Source organism: Pseudochaenichthys georgianus, chromosome 12 (assembly GCF_902827115.2).
Source record: "Pseudochaenichthys georgianus chromosome 12, fPseGeo1.2, whole genome shotgun sequence".
In the NCBI taxonomy this organism is placed as follows: domain Eukaryota; kingdom Metazoa; phylum Chordata; class Actinopteri; order Perciformes; family Channichthyidae; genus Pseudochaenichthys; species Pseudochaenichthys georgianus.
The window spans coordinates 28,806,859-28,831,768 of NC_047514.1; the positions used below are offsets into that span (position 1 = coordinate 28,806,859).

Below are 24,910 nucleotides of genomic sequence, written 5' to 3' on the forward strand. Positions count from 1 at the left end.
GCTCCGTTCCACTATAACTGGCTAGCTACTTCCGGGTCAACATGTTACAATCAAAGTAAAGGTTACATCACGACAAGACTGACTTTATATTCTAAAGTTAAACTTTGATGGCAGGGCAATAATACAGTATGAATATAAAAACTGAATCAAAATAGAATGTGTTTTTTAACTGAGCATCCCATAAATCGCTTTATTCATTCATACATTTTAAGCAAAATGATTCCTCCACTTCTTCTTCTTTGGTGTTTTACGGCAGCCGTCATCCGTTGTGTTGCACTGCTGCCCCTGCTGGAACTATCTCATCACTGAGTGCCACAGTGACGCGTCCTATAACTCGGAAGTAAACTTCTTTCGGTTCCTTCGACAAAAACCAATGCAATTTCTCCATAGGATTTGGGAAAATAGCTCGAAATAAGGTCTGTGGTTGACACACAGTTAAGAGACGGATCACGTTTAGTTCAGCCGGATAATATCCACATGTCTACCCTACTTTTATAATTTTCGAATCATAAATCTAGTCGCCAGAGGCAAAATGCGAACGTTATGCTATAAACGAACTACAAACGAGTACAGCAGCAGGGTCGCACGACTTCGACGTCACGCCAATTTAAAATCGGCCCAATCCCAAACCACTCCCTCGACCCTACCCCTCCGTGACGGAGTGAACTCCGTCTGTAGCCACACTCGCAGCTCAACGAGGCTCCCTCCTGTCAGATGGAGGGAGTAAATACCATAGATATATATAAACACTAGATGGCTCATGGGAGATTTTCCAGCGTAGCTGACTGGCCGCCATCTTGCTACAGTCAACAGTTACTCTGATTCGCGTTATGGTAGCTGTTGTAAGGTGAGTGATCTGCACAAAAATAAAAAAACTCGCTGAAATCTTGACTGATTTACAAACGGTTTGGTTTATTATAAACATTATTAGCATGGCTATGATACAGGATGCTTGGACATGTTGAAATTGCAGCTTTTCTTTGTGTATGTGGTTGTATTTATTAGCTGGCTAATAACAAGAGGCTGTCAGTGAGACCTAGTATTACAAAGTTCACCCAGCAACTTTACACCAGTGGGAGAGGCAGAACTGCTCTTTCTTTTCAAGATAACTTAAGTTACACATGATTTCTTCCAAGTGGTTTGGCTTGTTAAAAACATCTTGCATTATGATACAGGAATTTGCTGGCTTTGTGTTTACAGAAGTACCTGACTATGCCGGACTTTTGTGCAGCCTACGGATGCTCCAATCGCCGCTGTCTGCAAACAAGAACCCGTGGGATCACCACATATGTTTATGTTTGCTCAGTCTAATAAACCCATAACATGGTTGTGAAAGAATACCAAAGCTGAGGCTGGACGATGATTGATTGTTAGTGTGCCATGTGTCACTGTGTGTCTTATTGGTTTTGTGGTATACTGTATTTTATTTTATTGTGTGCAAGACACATTTAAAACAAATAACCTTGAACCTTGAAGCCCCATCTCTCCCCACCTGCTCCTGCTTCCTACATCCCCTCCACACCACACCAAGTTGTTCTTCTTAATAATAATAATAATAATAATACATTTATGTTGGGGGGCCGCCTTTCATAACACCCAAGGACACCTTACAGGGGCATAGGGGCAATATAGGGAACAATTTAAACAGTGGATTTTGTGATATATCAGCCGGGGTGAGTCAAGACAAACCACAAATGGACTACAGAAGGACATATGGTACAGTTTATATTATTCTTGGTCTTTTTTCAATAACATATTTCAAAGGTTCTCGATTTGTTTACAAATCTAGAAACTAAGTACAAAACTAGGATGATATGAAGATCTCATGTCAAAAATGTGTGATAAATTAGACAGAACTGGCCTGTCTGTGAGCACATTTTATGTTGGTTTGGTTCTTCTGATAAAGGTGTGAATATCTAAATAATATACCAACATATGCTATTGTCATTAGGTGTGTCCCTGTTCTTCAAGCTAAGGCATTGCTCAATTAACAACTCTTGGTTTACAGAGTGGTAACATGAGACCGATTTTTATATATAAAATATAAATGTATTTTAATTTTATAATTTATTTATAATTTATTTTAAATATTGACAATATAATAAAATAAATGGAAATATATACACCGGCAAATATTTAATATAAATACCTTGTGTGTGTGTGTATAGCTATTGCTTTATCTGATTAATGTTATTTTCATATGAAAGTCCATGATTATAAGTATGCAGTATCATAACTACATCTTTGATGTTTATAAAAAACCAAACCGTTTGAAAATCGAGCAAGCTATGGTTATTTAAATAGTAAACCATAATGTTATGAATGAGAGCGCTGCCTGTAGCAAGATGGCGGCCAAGTGGCAACGTCGGTCTCCATTGGCCAGCAGCGCGTGTGAGCCATCTAGTGTTTATATATATCTATGGTAAATACAGCAGCAAGCTTTGGGACGGCCTCCCCTCTCTCCGGCAGAAACAGGAAATGCCGTAACTGTATGTAACAACGGTTTCAAATCAGCATCTCTTAGACAACAACATGTAAATTAATAACTCAAATAAAACTCCAAACACCTTTTATTGTGTTACTTTTTTGTAAAGCTCTTTTAGTTTTAAACCTCATGTTTATAAGCTTCTTAGTTTTTGCAACAGTCTTTAAATATACACAACTTTATAATAACACACATTTACCTTTTTCTATACTAAACACGTATGATCCTAAGTTAAAAACATATGAGGCTATCATGAGGTTGTTAACATCGCAGTTTATCAGTGGATGTTTCCTGGAACTACTTGTTAACAGCTTGTTTCCTGACGGACACACACAGCGTGGAGACCGGTCAGGTAGAGACCGGTCTCAAGTCAGCACCATGGATGTATGTCAGCACCGATGATGCAGACTCGCTGTTTGAGGGCTTGATAGCCCACTCCCCCTCCACACCGCTCCACACTCGTTGGTTTGGAACAGCCCGGCCCCTCAATATGGCGGACCCTCCGCGTGAACGCACCCCTCCGGTAGGGTCAGGGTGTATGGGGCGGTTTGGGAATGGGCCATCGTTTCAACTGACTTTCGCGCGCTTGCATATTTTAACAAAGCTTTTCCTTTTATCCACACTGAATTTAACTAGAAGTTAAAGATGGCAGAAAACATGCATTATTGTACTCAGGAGTGGAGTTTGACAAAGGATTACTCAAAAAGTACACAGTAAAAGTACTTGATTGTACTTGTGGTACTAGTCCAAGTAGTAGCCTACTGAGTTCAACAGTATCAATTTCACTAAGAACTTATTTCAAAAAATCATTTTATCCCTCATCAAATATAGCATAAGTGGCTTGAATTTGTTCTCAGGAGGGGAGTTTGACAGAGAATAACTGAAAAAGAACACCTTTTATTGTTGGTAGCAGTCAAACTACTTCAACAGTGTCAGTTGTATTAAGAACTAATGGTAAAACATATTTGTATCGAAAAATATAGCACAAAAACATGCATTATTTTACTCGTGGACGACCGTCAGTGCCGCTTCTCGGCGATTACCGTAAAGACGCTATTAATCGCGCACTCGAAAATGAAGAGCTGCTCATTTGAACAAGTAAATGCGAGAGACGGCTGAGTTGACCGTAGTAAGTCATGGCTGTGTCAATTACCAGTCTGATATCGTTTTACAAAGATGACAAGAAGATTGGAGATAGAGGAGAGAACCACTACAAGTCAGGAAACGTAAAACAGTGCAGCCTAGATGAAGGTGTGCTTACCGGTGTTGTCAGGGCTAGCATGAGGGACAAGGTTTATAGAGTGTCGGTGAGTAGTGATAGCAAGAGTACCGTTAACCTAGAGTTCATGTATTCATATTAGTGACATTAATTCCCATCAACAAATCAATTTGATGTCACGTGAAATCTTTATTACAAATATTACACACCAGAAAACACAGAAATATCCATGAAATAAACATACAATAGGTTATAAACAATTAAAAGGGATAATTGGGAAGGCATTACAAATATAAATATATGTTTTAAATAATAAAACAATCCCACCACCACACAGGTAAAGAGGAGAAGAGGGAATTTAGGGAACAGAACCTAAATAAAAGAAATAAAATGCACCCAGTTTAAAGACATAGTTTGAGTTTAACGATGAACTCAAAATGTAAAACAAAGTATGAAACATGTTTCTGGACATATGTGTTTACATGTGAAAAGACACAATCTTTCTGCCACCTCTTTTATGAGAGGACGTTGGAAGTTCACTAGTGCGCAACATACCTGCACCAGTTTATGTGAGAAGTGCCTCAGGTGAGATGGAATGAACTCTAGGATCCTAAATTCTTTCAAACGAGCATTTGCTCTCTCGACGTGAATCCTATTTTGTGCGATAAGCTTTGTAGCCTGTGCTTCGCTGTGTGTCAATTGGCCATGACAGAGGAATGTTGACAGTGACTCCTTCAGGAACGATATTCTGGATTAAGAATCCCTTGTCAGCCAATATCAGATCTCCAGGTTTGAAATGCTGAATAACACCAGAATCCGGTACTATTTATTGTGTGTTCTCGTCACTTGTTGGTATAGTTTGCTGTAGTATGTGAGGAGTAGTTTGAAGGAGTGCATGCCACGGTAAACAGAGTAGGGTTGCGTTCCAATCTTTATATATACAGTCTATGGTTCCAATAGTCCATTTAGTTTAGGAACCTTCCTAACGGAGTGAAATTACCCGGAATTACGTCACTGGCAGCCATGATAAATGCCGGTGTTACCGAACAAGATGTGGCCCGAACAACTGGTGATATTCTATAACGGTATAGGCAGATATATCAGGGGCTTGGCCTTAACCAGGAAATACACATTTCGATCGCTTCTTCTGTCGTTTACATAAATCTTTTGGTATATTTGGCTCCATAGGAACACTTTGATGCACATTCAGTACCAGTGTGTGAGGTTGTGGTTGCGATGCCGATATGCGGACGCGTACAGCGAGGACTACAAAAAGACAGGTGACTGGGGATGTGTTCAAAACATTGCAAGCTTGAATAAATAATTTAAACCATTTATTTTTGCCAGACCTATTACTGAATATCATTCTTAATGTGATACCAAGTCCATCTGAGACCTGTGTACACCTTCAGACAGCCTCCAAGAGAAGCACACGTTGTTTACTCACAGTTTGAAAGCAGCGTGGAGAAGTCTTCAGCTGTGGCGAGCTCCGCCCAGGATAAACTGTGATACGACTTCTGTGGCTTGTTCTTGTTGTCAGTCTTATATTTGTATCATGTATCATTATTAATATGATGTCGAGTTGATTTGAGAACCGTTTATACTTTCATACCATCTGTTAGTGAAACATACAGTCTGTCTGAGTTGTTTACAGGCAGCGTGGAGAGCTGTGGTAAACAGTGAATGTGTGTAGTCTTTAATATTAAACATGATCGCTGGTTGATAGCCACAGAAGTCGTATCACAGTTTAATCTGAGCGGATCACTGTTTACCACAGCTCTCCACGCTGCGTTGGAGATGGGTGTAAACTGTATGTTTCACTAACAGATGGTATGAAAGTATAAACGGGTCTCAAATCAACTCGACATCATATTAATAATGATACATGATACAAATATAAGACTGACAACAAGAACAAGCCACAGAAGTCGTATCACAGTTTATCCTGGGCGGAGCTCGCCACAGCTGAAGACTTCTCCACGCTGCTTTCAAACTGTGAGTAAACAACGTGTGCTTCTCTTGGAGGCTGTCTGAAGGTGTACACAGGTCTCAGATGGACTTGGTATCACATTAAGAATGATATTCAGTAATAGGTCTGGCAAAAATAAATGGTTTAAATTATTTATTCAAGCTTGCAATGTTTTGAACACATCCCCAGTCACCTGTCTTTTTGTAGTCCTCGCTGTACGCGTCCGCATATCGGCATCGCAACCACAACCTCACACACTGGTACTGAATGTGCATCAAAGTGTTCCTATGGAGCCAAATATACCAAAAGATTTATGTAAACGACAGAAGAAGCGATCGAAATGTGTATTTCCTGGTTAAGGCCAAGCCCCTGATATATCTGCCTATACCGTTATAGAATATCACCAGTTGTTCGGGCCACATCTTGTTCGGTAACACCGTTCCAATTATCTAAATGAAAGGAAAGGAGGTTTCAAACTTCCTTTATAACCTCCTTTAGCTTGGGAACCACTGGACCTCCCTTACCGAAAGTAGAGGAGAAAATGCTGCCCCACAATGCCTTTCAGCCGCAGCATTTGCCGTCACTCAACAGTCGGCCGTTCACGGAAACAACCGATTATGACCGAGAAATTATATCATGAAAGTTACGGTGCTTATTAAGCATTTTAAAACGTATGTGGTAAGTTGCCAAAGTGCTTTGTTTTGAACGTTCATCAGTATTATAATCAAAAAGAGAAATATGAACGTTAGTTTTTACTGAAATTATCAAATAAAGTCAACATTTCACAGTCTTTACTGAGCTGTGTAGTTTGTTCAACTTTTAAAAGATGTTTGAATGGTGATATACACAGTGATAGATGTTAAGGACTTACGTTTATAATGAATACATTTGTATTGATTTTAAGATCTTTTCATAGTTCATACAATCATACGTATTGGGATCATTGGTATTAATGTGGACCGGAGGGAGAGGGAGACGAGCATAAGTGTCACTTTCCTTTTTTATTTCAATTCCAACTTTGGTCATGAAGAATATGTTTCTCTGTTGTCCACGTTCATAAAGCAAAGCAGCAGCATCAGAGCACGGTTCAGAGTCTCTAGATGAGGTCACAGTAGTCCCTCGTTCTTATTGAACATCCATGTTGTAGTCCGCTGTATAGAAAACTGTGGTTTCCATAGTTTCCCCACAGCAGCAGACGCACATTCATGACGTCCGCTGGCGCGTCATAAACATGTCAGATAGTGAAAGTGCATTAGGATTCTCCAAAGTACCGCAGTCTCTTCTCCTAAGTCCTTTTGAATTCTCCTATCCACTATCCCCGTGACGTTTGACTCAGAGGTCAAGGAATAGGAGATAGGGTTAGAATTTAGGAGCTGATTTTTGGATTATCGGAACGCAACCTAGGTCTCTTTCTGGATATCCATTTGCTTGGGGATAGCAATTTTGATGTCCATACTATCTACTATCATTCTGCAGTTTTGGATGTGCCAAAATGAAGAAGGAAAGCTGGTTTTATTTTTCTCCCGGTGTAGGTACCATATGTGTTCGGAATCCGTGACGCTTACCAATGACGTCACGCATTGGCTGTATGGCAACCCAAGAGCACATTTTACACGACCAAATTCCTAATGTATTGAAACTCCAGACTCAACGTAAAAGCTTGAGCCTCTTCGGGAGGTGCTAACATTTAAACATACACTTAATTCTTTACTTTTTCCGTTATTATATGTAGAAGATATTACTTTTTTCTCCGTCATGTTGTTTCCATAGCAACAACTTCAAAATAAAAGCGATATCCTTTTCAATTTCAAAGAACACAAATTGGGTTACATTAACAAATAACTATAAAACAACAATACCGAATAACAAATTGAATGCCGTGAATAAACCGAAATACACGTGTTGAAGCGGTTCGCTGCTGATTACAACTTCTGTAGTCCAGCCACTTGTTAACAACCATCGTTTTTCAGACACGTAAACTCACCAGTGGGGTCACTGTTGATGTATTTAATGTCGTAGAACAAAACGTGATCCGTCTCTTCAATTTGTGTCAACCATGGACCTTATTTCGAGCTATTTTCCAAAATCCTATGGAGAAATTGGATTGCTTTTTGTCGAAGGAACCGGAAGTGGTAAAAAGGCTAACTTACTTCCGGGTTTTAGGACGCGTCACTGTGGCACTCTATTCTCTATCCTTTTTGCTATACAAGTGTATCTCTGAAAGAATTTCTTAATTTCCGTACTTTAGTATTGAATACCGCTTATTTAATATATAAATGACATTGTGTTAACCCCACTGTCCTCTCCCCTGCTTCTGTATTTATTACTCTACTTTGTAAAGAATAAATATCACTAGTCAGTCACCCCTCTGTAAAATGGAGCGTCCACACTACAGCTTCAAAAAAAGCTTGGAGCTGGGCGTGTCTGTAGCTTGGGGATTTTATTCAAGCAACGCGACCAACAACCAATCACATGAATCTCCCGCCCCCGACATACAAAGCAAAAACCCCGGGGATTTTATGGGAGCAATATATATATATATAAACTCCCCAAACAGGCGAAAACCTACCCGTTTCACCCACTGTTTCTGCCACCTCCCTCCATGCCTGGTTCCTCCGGTTTGTATCCCGGTAGGTGAAGAGGGTCTGGTCATACAAAACCGGGTGATTTGCTACAGCGATAATTAGTTTCTCCTCCACCTTTTTTTGAAATATAGAAATGAACGGCGGGATATCTCTCCCAGCTTAGACGCGGTTTGATTGGCTACGGCTTGAGCTGTCAGATTTTCCGAAACGGGATTTGATTGGCTGGCGCTGGCCACACGGCTTGTTGGAGCTCCTGCCCCCCCCCTCCCTATGAGCCCACTGTGCTCTGATTGGTCAGCTCGCCCACTCTGTTCTGATGAGTCCACCACCGTTACAGCGGAACATCAGTGATCATGTGTTACAATGGCGTTTGTTAGCAACCAGGAAATGACACCAGTAATGACAAACAGATGAGAATGCTGCGTGGGGTCTGGGTGCCGTGTTGGCGGGACGCTGCGCGGCTCCCTGCTGTGAGGAGCGGACAGTGTGAGCTGGGTTCATTTCCTGCTTGCTGCGTGGGATCTGAGACAGTGAGACATCGTGAATGGACGCGGGAAGGAGGGGGTGCTGCAACACCCCCATCTGCGAGGCTCCACTAGCACCCAAACGCGGCGCACCTACAGTGTAAGCGTGCCAGTTTCGCCGCTGCGAGGCTCCAAGTGGGCATTAGCTGTTCAAACAGGAGTTATCTACAGTTCATTTCCTTATTCCAGGAATGCTCATCCTCGTCGAGTCTTCAAAAAGGCATGAGATCAAACTGCTACAATGACTAATAAAATATATATCACTTTATTTGAACATGTATTATTGGCAGTTATCACCAGTTTAAATGTTTTATTTGCTTCAGTGGGATACATAACAGAAGAATTAAAGCATTCAACATTTTTTATCATTAAAATATGAAGACATTTAAAAGGTATCATTTTCTCATTGGGTGTAGAGGAGGGTGTTTTTTCTTTTACGACAGAACATCATGAGTGGTGCAGACTGGGAAGGAGCCATGTGTTACTCAAGATGTGGTAGACCTGACGTTACCTCCAAGAACTTCTTAAAATCAGCTACTAAGTTTGAGAGATCTCCAGAGGGGGGGGGAGCAGAGAGAGCTGGCACCAGTCCTTAGAGGAAGTAGGGGGTGGTTGTTCGGGGGGGGTATGACGCGCTCCGAGTCGGGCACAGCGCGGAACAGCTTGGGCTCTCGTCTGTTGACGTCCTTGAAGACCATGATGGATGCGATGTTCCCGCAGCGGTAGCAGTAGTTTGGCGCCGACCACACGGTCACCAGCTTCTCGTCAAACATGAACTTGTAGCCTTCATGAACCAGCTGATGTGCACGGCAGATGAGCTTCAGATTGTTGATGTGCACAAACTATAACAAAACATGAGCATTACTTTCCATCAACTGCTGTTCCAGGAGTTTGCGTTTTCCATTGATTAGTTTGAAATGTTGACGACACATACCTCATTGGTAACCTTGGAGCCAAACAGCCAGCCGGCCCCTCGAGGACTGATGGCCCAGGTGTCCACGTCCTCTGGGTCCGACCACACCAGGTCACAGAAGGCGCCCTTGTGGGGGATCTCCTGGTTACGTTCAATGGTGCGGATCTGGTCCAGTGTCTTGATGTCAGGTGAAAGACCACCGTGGACACACAGGACCTGCTCATCTATCAACTGGGATGACACATTGAAAGATGTCATTAAGAACATTTGAAAATAGAATCAGGTCGATTTTACCTCTGAAAACGTCAATACATTGTGTAAATCAGTTCATGCCAAAGTGTATGTGTTCAAACAAGGATTTACAGATCTTCATCTCTACAGAGCAGTGGAGAAGGCGACAAGATGCTAAACCAAAATCTAATTTGAGTGACTTTAAAATGCAAATGAAGCCTTTTAAGTTCTCTGTTGGATGGGTGAGCAGCACAGATGTCCCGTCTGCACGTCCTTCAGGTTGGACAGAGTGTTTTTAGCGTTGTTCTGATGATGTACCCTTTCCCTGCACACTCTGGCTCCATCTGATACGCTACTTAATGTACCACCAAGAAAAACAAATCACAAGTTTAACACTGAAAACTCTCAAATTAAATAAGTTCAACAAAAATGTTTTCAGATATTAGCTTAATTAATACACATTAGTACGTTTCATTCTCTTTGTTGATTTTGATATTATACTTATATTAACCAAAACCAGAGCGCCACTGGAAGGTAGAAAAATAAACTTTAAAAGGACGGCACCACTTGCATGGATTAGGAAAGAGTAATGACAGATGGGACACATGGGATTTACTAAAGCACTAGTGGGGCCCCTAAAGATCTCCGTTTCATTTGATCTTTGAGAGGGAGATGATCTGTGTTTACACATCCTACAAAGACCAATCAAAGAATCACATTTCATAACGTCCCCCTTAACAGACAAAGGTTGTTCACGTTGTATGTCACCAATGTGAACGAGCCATGAAGAACTTACAGCTGCCACAGTCAGCATGTCAAATACTTTGGTGCAATACCTCCAGGCATTTGCGTTTCCATACTTTGTTTGGCACTCATCTGAAAATAGGCAGAACATACATGTATGATTATGAAACAGAAAACAATGGAACACATAAACAGTGAGAGTGACGCATGTGAACCTACCATAAAAGCCGTACACTTGAGTTATTTGTCTGCTTTCGTGGTTTCCACGTAGAAGTGTGATACGATCCGGCCACTTGGCTTTTAAAGCTAGCAGATGTGTAAATGTCTCCAAGCTATAATATCCTCTGTCTACAAAGTCTCCCTAGAGGAGGAAAAGAAGACACCATCAATGTAGCAAACATAAAGAGCCTCCTTATATTCATTCAAAACACAACTCAGTTTCTCTACAGTGCATGTTCATATCTGACACCATGGGGAAACTTATGGGATCAGCTCCTTGACATGAAAGAACTAGAGACATTTATTTGGACCTTGCTTTCTTTTAAAGAAGCCACACTTGATATAGCAGTTGGTGAGTATTTGTAGCCAAGGCAGCAGCTCTTGGAACAGTTGCTCTTCCACTTTTGTCCAGACTAAAATATCACAACAACTACTGTTGTACCATAACATTAGGGTTAACTTGACCATCATGCAAGGGACTTTTGGAATTTGAAATGTACATTATGTTGAACAGTAATCATGATTATAAACAATCAGGATACATGACTTTAACAATATAAATGTGGTTGCTTCCAAAAAGGTGTCAAGCCCCCAGAGCAAAATGTGTACTGTAGATATTGGGCTTTATTCATAATAATTTCATCTTGTAAAATAAGCAAAACATCAGTCCTAACTTTTCTGCATGGAGGTTAACTGACTTAGTCAGAAATAAGGCATGAATTATTGTGGAATATTTAATACTGCTGTTACTTACCATGAAAATGTAATTTGTGTCAGGAACTTGGCCTCCAGTTCTGAAGAGCTCACAGAGATCATAAAACTAGGAACATTAAAGAGAACACATTAGCCTTGGTTTAGAAAAGAAAACAGAATTGTGAGTCAAATGCTAAAGTATTAGCAATATAATAAAATTCACATTTCAAAGTTTGGGATTAAACCAGTTGTCTATCAAAGTAAAAGTAGGACACAAGTTAAAAAATGATGCTGTGAAATTGAAAAGACATTTGTAACCCTACTTATACATGTAGAATGTTGATGTCACTTATGAGATATTTTAATAAATTGCCACTAATATAACACATGTTCTATCTCCATCAGTGAACTCAGTTTGGATGAACAAACATTTGGTAACAAGCAATGTTAATTGATCATCTTTAAAAGGTGTTAAAGCTAGCAAAGGTCCAGCCTACCTGACCATGAATATCTCCACAAACAGTAACTGGAGTCGAGACGGGCTGAACATTTGATTCTTCCAGCAGTAAGTCGCATACATAGTCACATAACCTCTGTGGAAGTGAAACGGGACATGTTAGCAGTCTGACACACTCCAGCTTCATCACAGCAACACACTCAGGCTTACTGCTCAACCATCTTTATCTCCAATAAGACCCCAGGAGCTCCTGGAAGGATATGCTTTATAGTCTTGAACTGAGATTTGGCACAATCCTTTGCATTGTATTACATTTTTTTCCCGATCAGTCTATCAAGTATGAGCTCAAAACCTGTCCTTCTAAAGACAGAGTGCTACAAAGACCATTAACCAATATTCCCAATATAGTTCTTGACAAATTCACTGTATAATGCCTGGCTTTCATATTCACATCAGTGTTCTTTTATTTACATTGTAGGTGTAGCACAGGGCCGGTCCTTAGCACTGGCGTTATAGATGTTCGCCTAGGGCGCCAGGTCTGGGGGGCGCTGCGCTGGCAGTTTTGGGAGAGGAAAAACATTTTTGACTGTTGGTGCTCATCCTAATTTTCGGCCTTGATGTAACAACATTCATAATTAAGTAAAGGTAACACCCTTTTCACCCCAGTTACACGTTTCATTCGCCCTGTACGATGGGCGCTGTAAGTAGGGACGGGTACCGAGCCCCAGTATTAAACGGGCTCCGGGGCTGAATTATTAAAGGCAGTGGTACCGTTAAGCTCCAAAGTTATCGATCTTTTTATTGCTACTGGAGACATGTACAAAATATATGTCATATGTATTATTGCTACACAAACATTATATTGCAGTTTTAGTGTCGCCAACTACGTTTCTAATACGCAAAAAGACTGCAAAAAGCGTTATTTTTTGTATTTTCGATCTTTCCAATCCAGACGAGATCTCTCTCTCCCCGTCTGTGTGCGAGGGGGCGGGGCAGTTACACACATGCAGCTGCTACATGCAGCAACACACTAGTGATGGGAATTATGGCTCTTTGAAGGGAGCCGGATCTTATGGCTTTGTTCCTTTCTCATGCGGCTTTCACACCAGCGCTTTTCCCTTTCTAGCTCCGAGCGGGAGCTTTTCTGGTTCAGCTCCGGTTTCCCTCTTCTGCTCCCGCTCTGCTCCCGCTCTGTTCACACCGCCCAGAGCTGCGTCATGACGTCACCGTCTACGTGCCTGCTTCATAAAATCCAAACCGCACGGAAATCCCTCACACATCGACAACAACAACAATGGCCGATTGTATTGAAGCGCTGTTCGCTTTGGTTATCCTCTTACGAAACGAAATGGAAGGCATCGGACGACTTTACAAGGGACGACTTTACTTGGAACTTTACAAACATCACATGCGAAATGCAAGACTTCTTTGTGGTCTTCAGCATCTACCTGCCCCCGCCTCGACGTATGAGAGACGTAAACTCTTGCCTCTAGACCGACGGCGCCTCTGCGATGTGAACAGGAAAAACCGGTACTTTTCAGACTCCCGCTCCGAGCCGGAGCTGAAAACGCGTTGATGTGAAAGGGGCAAAAGAGCCGTTCAAAAGAGGGGGCGGGGTTACTTGGTTTATCTGCGAAATAATCACCAGGATAATGATTGACTGTATTGCCAGACCTAATGTCAATAACAGTGATGTAAACACAGGTATGGTGAAAAAAGAGAGAACTATTCAAAGCAGAAAAAAACCAGCGTAATATACCATCTGACAAAGGCCTGCGCTATAATGCTTCAATTAACTGCTATTCTTTATAATATACTGAGATCAATAGGAGACAGAGATGTTAAGTTATAAATCAAGGGTTTTTATTATTATTTACAGCAGGGGGGGAACCTTTTTCCTTTAAATGTTTACAACATCCTCCGAGGGCCGTACAAATGATTGAACTCAACCTCTGCTTAAAAAAAACTAAAATCACAGCCCATTTATTTCGTCTTTCTTTCATGCTGTGCAAAGAAAAAGCAACCTCTTAATCCAGATATCTCACCATGACTCGCGCATGCATGCACGTGCACGGTGTGGCATGACCACCAAAACAGAAAGATATGGACACAAGATGTGTGCAAATGTATTTATTATCCATGTGAACATGATTTAAGTGGGGGGGGCCTAACTCCCTCTAGGGGGGTCCGGGGGCATGCTTTTTCTTTTTAAATATTGAAGTTAAAACCATCAATCTGGTGCACTTTGAGAGCAACATTAAGAGATCTATGGATACATCTCAACACCCATATGAAACAGAACTGTAAGCAGATTTTTCTTTTTGGGATATTTTACAAATCACTCCCATTTTAAACTCTATTCTTGTTATTTTTAACAACTTTTTTGTTACTGTCATAGTATTTTATACCTGTTTTTCATTTAGTCTCCAATGTCTCATTAATAACTATAATGATCATATCAAGGTGTGCCTTAACCTCACTGAGCTGAGGTTATTTGAGCCTCTCAGGAGAGAGCTCTCTTCCACCTGGTTGTAGGAAAGCTCTTTAAATTTGTTAGCATAGCTAGCTAACCAGATGCTAACAACAACAGATCGCCACTGTGCTTACAACTAAAGACACAGCCACGCAAACACTGCAGCATGTATACGGCTCCTTATGGGTACTGCAATATTTGAAGAGCTGGAGCGGCGTTCCGGTGCTCTCCGTCGGCAATCTAGTCTCTACTACTTTCAGAGGAGACATATACCACGTGAAGACACGTTACGCTCTTGTTGTGTTCAAGGAACCTGCCCTTGGCCAGGAAAAACGTATTCCGTTAAGACCAACCCCATCTCACTCCGTGCTGAAACCTACCAATCAGAGTAGGGGCGGGTCTTCACAGAATATGTTTGGGGAACAAAATCAAGCTTTTTAAAAGGCGAGTGGATTTTGGCAGGCAGTGAGTGCGGACCAACGATTGAACGATAACAAGAACGGCTCTCACCAAGTAGGACTCGGTTCCCCTCGTTCGTACCAAAGAGCCATTCAAAAGAACCGGCTCGTTCGCGACCGACACATCACTAAACACACACACACGGAGGAGATGGCGGAGAGAACTAAGCGCTCCAAGGTGTGGATAAACTTTACCCGTCTCGATGTGGACAATGCTCGTTTCCAAAAGTGCAATAAGAGTTTAGCATGTAAGGGCGGTAACACGAGTCATTTGTCGAAACATTTAGCATAAGTGCTCCACATTCAGACTGTCTTTCTAGCAGCTCTGTAGCCCCATCCACGAGTAGCGTTTCCACGTCAGGTATTATCTATGCTAGCAGCAACACACGGAGTTAACTCAATTATACCAGGGCTCGACAGTAACGGTTACCAGGTTGCCATTGGCAACTATTCAGAAAAAATGTCAACCACTTCTTGGCCTTTGGTTGCCATCAGTGGCAACCCGTTTTTAAAATAAAGAAATAAGGACAACAAACAGCTAAATGTGCACCCCAAAATAGATAAATGTTAATTATTTGTTGTATTAAGAGTCAGGGCTCTCGACTAACTTTTTTCCCCATCCTCCCGGAACCGTCCCGAAATACAATCCAAGCCGTCCCGAAATTAATGTGGACCGTCCCGATTTTTATTTTTTATTTTCTACATTATCATTAGTTAAAATCATTCAAAGTGACTTTTAACATAAATAAAACATCATACAAATCATTAGATGATAATTCATCAACCTTTTTATTTTAGTAAATCATTCAATCACATACACAAAGGCCAAATATATTTGGCCTTTGTATAACACACAAACGAGAAAATTACTCTAATATTGAATCCAATCAAGTCCCATCCAATTATCAAAAAAAATCCAACACTGTCCTGAAGACAGAACCCAGAGTACCCACTAACAGGATGACAGTCTGTAACACAGTCAGGAGACCTTTACAAACTGCCCCGCCCCCTCGCACATAGACGGGACAGAGAGATCTCATCTGGATTGGAAAGCTCGAAAATACATCATAGACGCATGTTTTAGTCTTATTGCATATTAGAAATGGAGTCGGTGAAACTAAAACTGCGATATAATGTGTATGTAGCAATAATACATATGACATATATTTTTTAAATGTCTCCTGTACCGATAAAAAGTCTGATAAAGTCGGAGCTTAACGTTACCACTGTCTTTAATAATTCCGGCCCGGGGCCCGTTTAATACCGGGGCTCGGTACCCATCCCTACATGGGGAGAGGCGCAGCATATTGCTAAGGACTAAATACGATGGAGGGTTCTCATCTCAGCCTTATTACTCATAGGGGATGAAGAGGAGTAAGTAAATAAAGAGGCTGGCGCTCCAGGGTCTGGTTCTGCTGTGCGTTTTTTTGATGTAACGGTAAAACATTTCAGAATTCCTCCACGGGATGCCATTGTCATTGTACATCACTCAACCCGCGAAATACACACACTCAGTACATAGCTAGACCCAGAGCCATATTATATTAATCTGGCTAGACCATAGAGAGCGCGAATTTGCGGACCAGGAATTCGCGGGCCCAGCCAGCTGGGTGGCTGGCTGACAGCCAGCGGCACAGCAGTGGCTACATGTGTGTGTATTTCGCGGGTTGCTAAATGTTTTGTGCGTGTGTTTTTATGTTGACAAGGAGGTTTAAAGGGAAATGGAAACACTTTTCAAACTGCTTTCCATGCGACAATATTCCCGTTAGGAAATGTATTTATCTAGTCTATTTCCAATGTAAACGATCGAGATACGCGAATTTACTTTTTGAAATACGTGCCTAATGACCATGGGCGCTTCCATTGCTCCGGGACTTTTCCAGTGACGTCACTGAGTGGGTACGGCTTCCTGGGCCAAAGCTCAATAACAAATAACATGGCGTGCAATGCACCAGTAGTTTACATTACAAGAAAACGGTCGTCGTCAGGAGTTTATTGTATTGCCCCAGGCTGCACAAATGGATTTTATACGAAGAAGGAAGAAGTACATTTCCATAGGCTGCCACTAAAGGATGAGAAGCTGCTCAAAGTCCAGTCTGGATGCCTGGTTCAATACAAAACATCGGATTTGAAGCCAGGATCTGTTCCCACAATATTCGATTTCTCAACGTATGCAGTCGGGAACACCGACCGTCCCAGCACGTCGGCCGCGCAAGACAATGACAGTGTCAACAAACGTGAAGTTCGAGCAACCAAACGAGTTGCTTCAGCTGCCGAGAGAGAGGTACATATTGCAGCACTACCAGATTACTAGCTCACACATGTATTTACTGACACGGTGTGACCTTATTAATTAACGCAATCGCGTCCAAACTAAATGGTAGCTATTATTATGACGTACAATAGAGAATTGGGGGTGTTCTATAGCTCAACTAATTAAACTGGCATACGCACGCTCATCTGTCGAAAACAGCCCTAAAAAGGCTAGTATTGCTGGACTAGGTGTTCAATGGATGGTATTGCAGGACCCAGAGCGCACGGAGCACAGAGCGGACAGCAGATAACGGAATTGCAGTTGTATTGCTTATAGATTATCAGAACATTTCAAAGGGGACACAGCCCCATTGGATATTAACCTATGGATTAACTACATCATCGTTTTTATCGTTGTAATGCCATTGAAGACCAGTTTAGACCAGACAATGAGGAAGGTAAGCCGTTAGCCTGGCGTATGTTAGTACCTAGCGCCACTTGTTTTGATGTACGTTTTTGTTGATAACCTCGCGAGTTTGTATCTTTCAGTGTTGAGGTGGGCACCGTTAGATTCTGTGTCTCCTTGCGATCATAAACGATGTGTTTCGGTGCAGTAATAGGTTAGCATTTTTCGCTCGGGGCTAATTCAGAGGCTCACTGTTAGCATTGTGTTTTTTTAATTTTTTTTATTCCGGATCGTATGCCACTCTATTCGACCGAATCGGTTCATAAGCATAGGCCATGGGATGCCTGGTAACTGTAGATGCTTCCACATCAATGTCATCTCCCGACGAATAGTCAAATTCATCGTTCAAAATGTCGATCTCATTGCAAAATTCCTCCATCGCTGCCATATCTGCTACGTTGTGTATGGATACCCGGAGCGAAGACCCATCCAGTGACGTCACCATTTGGGACTCCCCTAATGGCGGCGGCCTGGTCCCGGAATTCCCCACCCAGCCGGCGGATAATGAATTTTCTTTTGGCGAGTAATATCATATACAATAAATATTACGATCAATATCCATTGTAAAATGAATAAACTACCGGAATATTATAACTGTAATTGGTGTTTCCTTTCCCCTTTAATAACTGTGTGCTACACAAAACGTGCAGTCGGTTTCATTTTCATCGCCGTTTGTAGTAGAGTTAGCAGGATATTTTTATTTTAACTCTCGTCCCAAATTCATCCCAAAATAATTTTTTATCCTCCCCGAAACTTTTTTTTTCGGCCCCGGGACGACGGGACGTCCTTAAGCTCGAGCCCTGTTAAGAGTGATATTTAATTATTGTTGTGACCAGTCGGAACCTGATACTTAAGTTGAACGTGCATTGGTGTGATTACGGAGCCAGAAAGCGATGCACGTTTACTCGCGTGCGCGGTGCGCCGTGTGTTTGTTTTACAAAAAATGGCGAAGCAAATTAAGTTGTTTGACTGTGGGGTAAAAAGTTTGGCCAACCCGTCAACATCTCAAACGAATGTTCAAAGTGATTCAACTCATAAAGCGCAAGGTGAACCCGAACGAAAAGCAAAGAGGAAATGTGTAAAGTCTTGGGAGGCGAAATATATGTACATTCTGCTTCGTTGTGCATTCACTTCCGGTAAAAGTTCCTTCAAAATAAGAGTCCCGATCTTATTACTACCAAAATAAAAGTGCTAAACGAAACTTTACCATAGGAAAATATTGGCATACAAATATAATCACTAATATAAAAAGGTAACACATTTTAAATATAGTTAGACATATTAAAAGGTAATTTACAGCATTACTAATTAATATCTAATTCTTAACTGTGAATGGTTTTCATTTATTTAACATTAGACATGTATTAGTCTGGCCAATGACAGAACCACAATCAATGCTGAAGGGCCAATGGATCTATAGTGGGGGTCAGCACAAAGGTCAAGAGAACCCAAATTTGAAAGGGAGACAACGGATGACCAAGAAACTAGTGACTTGCTCAATTCCTTTGTGAGGGATCTGTGAAGAACATGACAACAGCTGCACTACTGGTGTTTAGTATATCAGCAATTGAGGATGGACAAGTTTACTACCACTTTAGCTTCAAATAATTGTGTTAATTACTTATTGTAAAGCATTTGAACATTCTTTTGTGTCACATGTTCATTATTAGGTTGATGTATAACTGTATAGTATCTTAATTATTTAAAATACAAGGTGACTAAAAATGGCAACCGTATTTTCAGTTTTGGCAACCAAAAGCTGATGCCTGGTTGCCAGCCTGGCAACCACTTTTAAAAGTTAGCATTGAGCCCTGTATACAAACATGAGGTAAATTAGTTATTTATTTTGTTAAAGTTTCAGCTATTCTGTTTACAATTCTGTCATCAGATTATTTAATATGAATTGTTAAAACACTGTTGTTTCTTTTGATGTGAAATATTATGTATTTAATTTAAATAAAAAGCAATGTTAGTTTTGTTCTCAATTTGTTTACCTTATTTTTTCTCCAAAAGTACCGTTGAAGGACCGGATCGATAAGCGGTATCGATAAGCGGTATCGATAAAAGTAGTAGTACCGTTAAAACCTAGCTGTAAGTGATGAAAGTGGGGGATGTTGGCTTATCTGGTGCCCGCAGCTCACAGCAAAAGTGCGAGTGAGCGTGGGAGCGAGGTACCGGTGTTGCAGTATAACTAGAGTCATGACAACTGGCGGCATTCTATTATTTTCGTCATAGGAATCCGGGGCGTGTACATTGAGGACCCATTGTTGACCAGGAAATAAACATTTTGATCGCCTCGTTTGTCGTTTACATTCATCTTTTGCTATATCTGCCTACATAGGATCACTTTGATGCACATGCAGTACTCGTATGTGAAGTTGTGGGTGAGAGGTCGTTATCGTGACGCTTACAAGGTAGCAAAAATTACAAAGTAGGTGACTGTGTGGATGCCTGTTCAAAACATTGCAAACTTGAATAAATCATTTAAATTATATATTTGTGTTCAACTTTCATTTGTACATCTTTCTTAATGTGATGTATAGTAGCTTTGATAGCTGTCCATACCTTCAGACAGCCTAAAAGTAAAACACAAGTTGTTTATTCACAGCCCGAACGCTCATCGACATGACTGGATCATCTGTGACAAGTTGTGATCAGCTCCGATTAAATTGTGATATAAGTTCTGTAGCTATTCTCCAGCGAGCAAGTTTTTTTTATGAAATACCTGTATCCCTCTCATCACAACAAGACTCTACACTGTGTGAAGTGAATGTTTCACTGTGAATGAAACAAACAAACAAACTATCTTCCATGGCTAATACTGATATGTCACAGTAACGGTAAACCACAGAAAAGTAAGTCCAGCGGGGCACAAGTTGAATCCATATAATACGGTAGCATTTGTACATTGTTCTTAATGTGATGTATAGTAGCTATGATAGCTGTCCATATCTTCAGAAAGCCTAAAAGTAAAACACAATAATAAAAACGCTTACATGACATGTCCTTTGTTAAACATTAAGCTGTCTTTGGCTCTTTTCTGCTGTAATCAATGTAAATGTCCCCTCTGTGGGACAAATAAAGGTTTTCTGATTCTGATTACATTTAACATGTTGTGGAAACATTTCTTGATCAAATTGATATGAAACAAATGAGATAAATATTGCTGTGACACTAATGTCGCATCGGGACATTAACCCTAAACATTCACAGTAAACCCGGAGTGACATATGCACGATTAGAAATATGATTATGATCTGCTCAGTTAATTTAGCTGATTAAATTATATTTAGGTAATATATTCTTTATTCTTCAATTCAAAGTATGTTCAAACCAATGTAAACCAAAAAATTATCCTCATTAATTAAGTTATAAATAATAGTTACTTTACCATTAAAGCTCAATGTGACATGTCACATTTCAGATGTTTGACACTAGGGGAGGCTACTTGTCAGAAATGCGTTTTAGGTTGTCTATTTAGTCTAAATGACGTTCCCCTTTATTTCCGCAAAAGTAGAAATGGGTCCGGCGGGTTCAACGTATCGGCTTAAAGGCATAATAGAACTACTGTATGATATGGATTCAACTTGTGCCCCGTTTATTTGTTATTGGCTATGGTAGGTTATTGGTTATGTTCACATACTAATTTGATTATTAAAATGTAAACCGATCTTTAGAGTTGTAGTCCCCTAGGCAGGGGTCTCCAACCTTTCTTCATCTGAGAGCTACTTTGAAAAAATGAAAGTGGCCAAGAGCTACTTCCATCACATAGCACTCATAAATTGAATTAAGCTATACTTTTGTACACGTGTGAAATTGCAATACCCAAAGCTTATCACAAATCTCAACTTCACATCAAGGTCCAAGAAAACGAAAATGTCTCACATATTATTATGGCCCACATAATATACTTCACTGAAAATGCACATAAATCCAGTTCGAAACCCGCTCCCGCCCCACTGCGTCAGGCCGTTGTGTTGGGCAAGACACTTCACCCGAATTTGCTCCTGTGGGTATTGTCCACAGTAGATGACCATTACATGTATGTATGATCTGTAATGTGTATTTGTAAAGCGCTTTGAGAGTCATTGATAAAGCGCTATAATAAATATAAGGATTATTATTATTATTATAAATTCCCCTAATCACTACCTTACAAGCATTGTATGCACTTAAGGTCAAATAAGTGCATTCACTCTTGTTCACAGTTAGTGAGATGAATGGCACTGGATGGAGTCCACCACACAGGTGTATGCTGGACCCACCTAGGTTCACTCTAATAGTCATTTAAATGTTCACCACTCAGTCTTGTTCTGTATTTAGATTTCATGACATTCATGCCAGAAAAAGCTGCTTCACAAAGGTCTGTAGAGCCAAATAAAGCAGACGTGTTCAGTGCTGCTTGGTGATGTTCTTATAGTTTTCTGGGTCTACAAGGCTCCAGAAATGTTGTGAGTTTTGCTGAGACTTAAGCTGAACATGATTTTGGAGATTTATAACCTCCATCTCCACATAATTGACACTGAACAGTTCAGCCATCTTTTTCATCTTCTTCTTCGTCTTGACATGAAATTATAAACCACAATAAATCAACTGTATAGGTCTAGCCTCCCTATATCTGTGTGTGAAATTGTTCCATCCTCAAAAACGAAAAAACTAATACTTCTGCAGTCTAGCTGCAGCTTCTAGCCACGGTCTTCTGTTAAAAAAAAGGATACTGAATGTCCTGAATGTGGCATCACACACATGACTTGAGTCTGAACACAGCAGACAACAGCATTATAAAAACAAAAATAGTGCATGTGGGGGTGCACACTCACATTCTCTGTCTTACGGAGCGTCCACACTACAGCTTCAAAAAAAGCTTGGAGCTGGGCGTGTCTGAAGCTTGGGGATTTTATTCGAGCAACGCGACCAACAACCAATCACATGAATCTCCCGCCCCCGACATACAAAGCAAAAAACCCCGGGGATTTTATGCGAGCAATATATATATATATAAACTCCCCAAACAGGCGAAAACCTACCAGTTTCACCCACTGTCTCTGCCACCTCCCTCCATGCCTGGTTCCTCTGGTTTGTATCCAGAGGTGAAGAGGGTCTGGTCATACAAAACCGGGTGATTTGCTACGGCAATAATTAGTTTCTCCTCCATCTTTTTTTAAAATATAGAAATGAATGGTGGGATATCTCTCCCAGCTTAGACGCGGTTTGATTGGCTAGGGCTTGATCTGTCAGATTTTCAGAAACGGGATTTGATTGGCTGGCGCTGGCTACTCCGGCGTATTGTTCAACTTCTGACGCCGGAGACGCCCCGCTATGCTACCCACAATTCAGTTCGGTGAAAAGCGAGGCAACGTGACGTCACCCCATTCAAAGTGAATGGGCAGACGCGTTGGAAACCGCTTTTGAAGCTGTCGAAGCTGTATTGTGGACAGCCCATTACTGTTACATAAATCCCATGAATGTATGAGACTAAGTTAGCTTCATCATATCTCAATCAGTGATTAAGTGAATAATAAAGTTTCTATCGGGTCACTATCAGCCTGTCACTCATTATTTTCAGGGAGGGGGAGGGGTTTGGAGGAACGGAGAGGAGACGGTGATCGCGGAAGCTTTCCGCCTGCCTTCACAAACTTTACACAAGTATTTATCAACTGAAAATAGCAAGAGGACATTCATACTCTGCAATCCAAGACTTGATTAAATCCACCAAAAACCTGACATGACGATAACGAGTGTTTTTTAACACAAATCCCTCACTGTGTGTCTCAGTCGCAGCGACAGGGCCTGATTCAGTGCGGGCCATTCTGTTGTTGGTTCTAGACTGGTGTTGGTGGAGAAAGCAGACTGCTCCGTGTGTGGTGTCGCTGTGCCGCTGTCACGTCTGTTCCTTGATCTCTGCGTCACCGACCAATTTGATATTCGTGTGACAGAAACAATTCTAAAACAAAAAAACGTTATTGTCCAGCTGCGGCCGAAAAATCAAGAAGCAACCTTACTACGCTATAATCGATAATCGAGCGGCGAGCTACTGAAAAGCTGCCCGCGAGCTACCGGTAGCTCGACGTGTTGAAGAGCCCTACCCCTAGGTCTAGTCTCTAGTAATTGTGTGCTCAAAGTGCACCAGATTGAAGCATTTTACTTTAAAATGTTCAAACATTTCTTCCCGGGGGGGCATACCCCCAGACCCCTCTAGAGGATGTGATGTCCACCCCCCAATTCAAACATGTTCAATACAATACTGAATACATTTGAAGCCTTTTCGATTTATATTACCTATGTCAATACGTTTCTGTTTTGTTAGTGTATTTGTCTTTCTATATTCTATGGGGGGGGGTGGCGCCAGCTAAAATCTCGCCTAGGGCATCAAATTGGCTAGAGCCAGCCCTGGTATAGCCTATGTTGTTCTTAAAGTTTGCAAGAGAGTTATTGAATTTAAGCAATTGTTTGTATATTGATCTTGTCTGCCGTGGTTCCCATGTTTTTCCCCAACATACACACCAGAATCGCAACATTTAACTTTTAGCCAGTAGCTAGCATAAGGCATTGACAGCTAACAGGTTACAGCTTCCTCTTTCACTTTCCTGTCCTGATGCCCATTCAAGTTTGTGGCCCAACCATCGCCCTTATCGGTGACGCCGGTATAATGTGCATAACATAACAATCCATGATAACGTTAACCGTTAACTGCCCTCAGTAACACCTAACGTTTGCAATTACATTAGCCGCTCGTGTTCACCTAACATGTTTTAGTCACCCGTTGCTTCCACTGGTATGAAAAAAACCGTAGCCTATTACAAGCCACATTTACTCACCTTTAAATCGTTTTCCGGGAGGTATTTGCAGTGCCTCGCTATGTCAACGTACTTATCAAGGTCTAAAGGCGCCATTATCAGAACGCTAAAACCAGAAGAATGCTAAAGTAGTTAGCCAGCTAGCAAGTTCCTTCTCTTCTTCCTCTTCACTACTCCTTCATTTTCAACAGCAACACAAGCTCAGATGACCACATCCTGTAAGAAACTTCAAAATAAAATATAATAACATGCAAAACAGTCTTTTAATAATAAATAACACCATAATTACATCAATTATGCTATGTTATATCAATAGTGAATATAATAAGCATACATTTTTGTTTTGGAAACATTTGAAAAAAAATTACAGGAAATATTTTAAACCTTTATTTCGAAATGTCATTAGCGTTGGTTTCTATTATCT

At 41.0% G+C, this 24,910-nt stretch overlaps 1 protein-coding gene across 1 annotated transcript; it reads right to left on the bottom strand.

Annotated features, from left to right (window-relative positions):
* Positions 1–9,024: 9,024 nt before the first annotated feature.
* Positions 9,025–24,675, bottom strand: LOC117456345 (serine/threonine-protein phosphatase 6 catalytic subunit-like). Its single transcript, XM_034096194.1, is given in 8 exon segments — positions 9,025–9,407; positions 9,409–9,624; positions 9,717–9,926; positions 10,723–10,802; positions 10,890–11,031; positions 11,644–11,709; positions 12,080–12,175; positions 24,508–24,675. Coding segments are annotated over 8 exon segments (918 nt in total). The 5' UTR covers positions 24,583–24,675; the 3' UTR covers positions 9,025–9,374.
* Between the last annotated feature and the right edge of the window lie 235 nt (positions 24,676–24,910).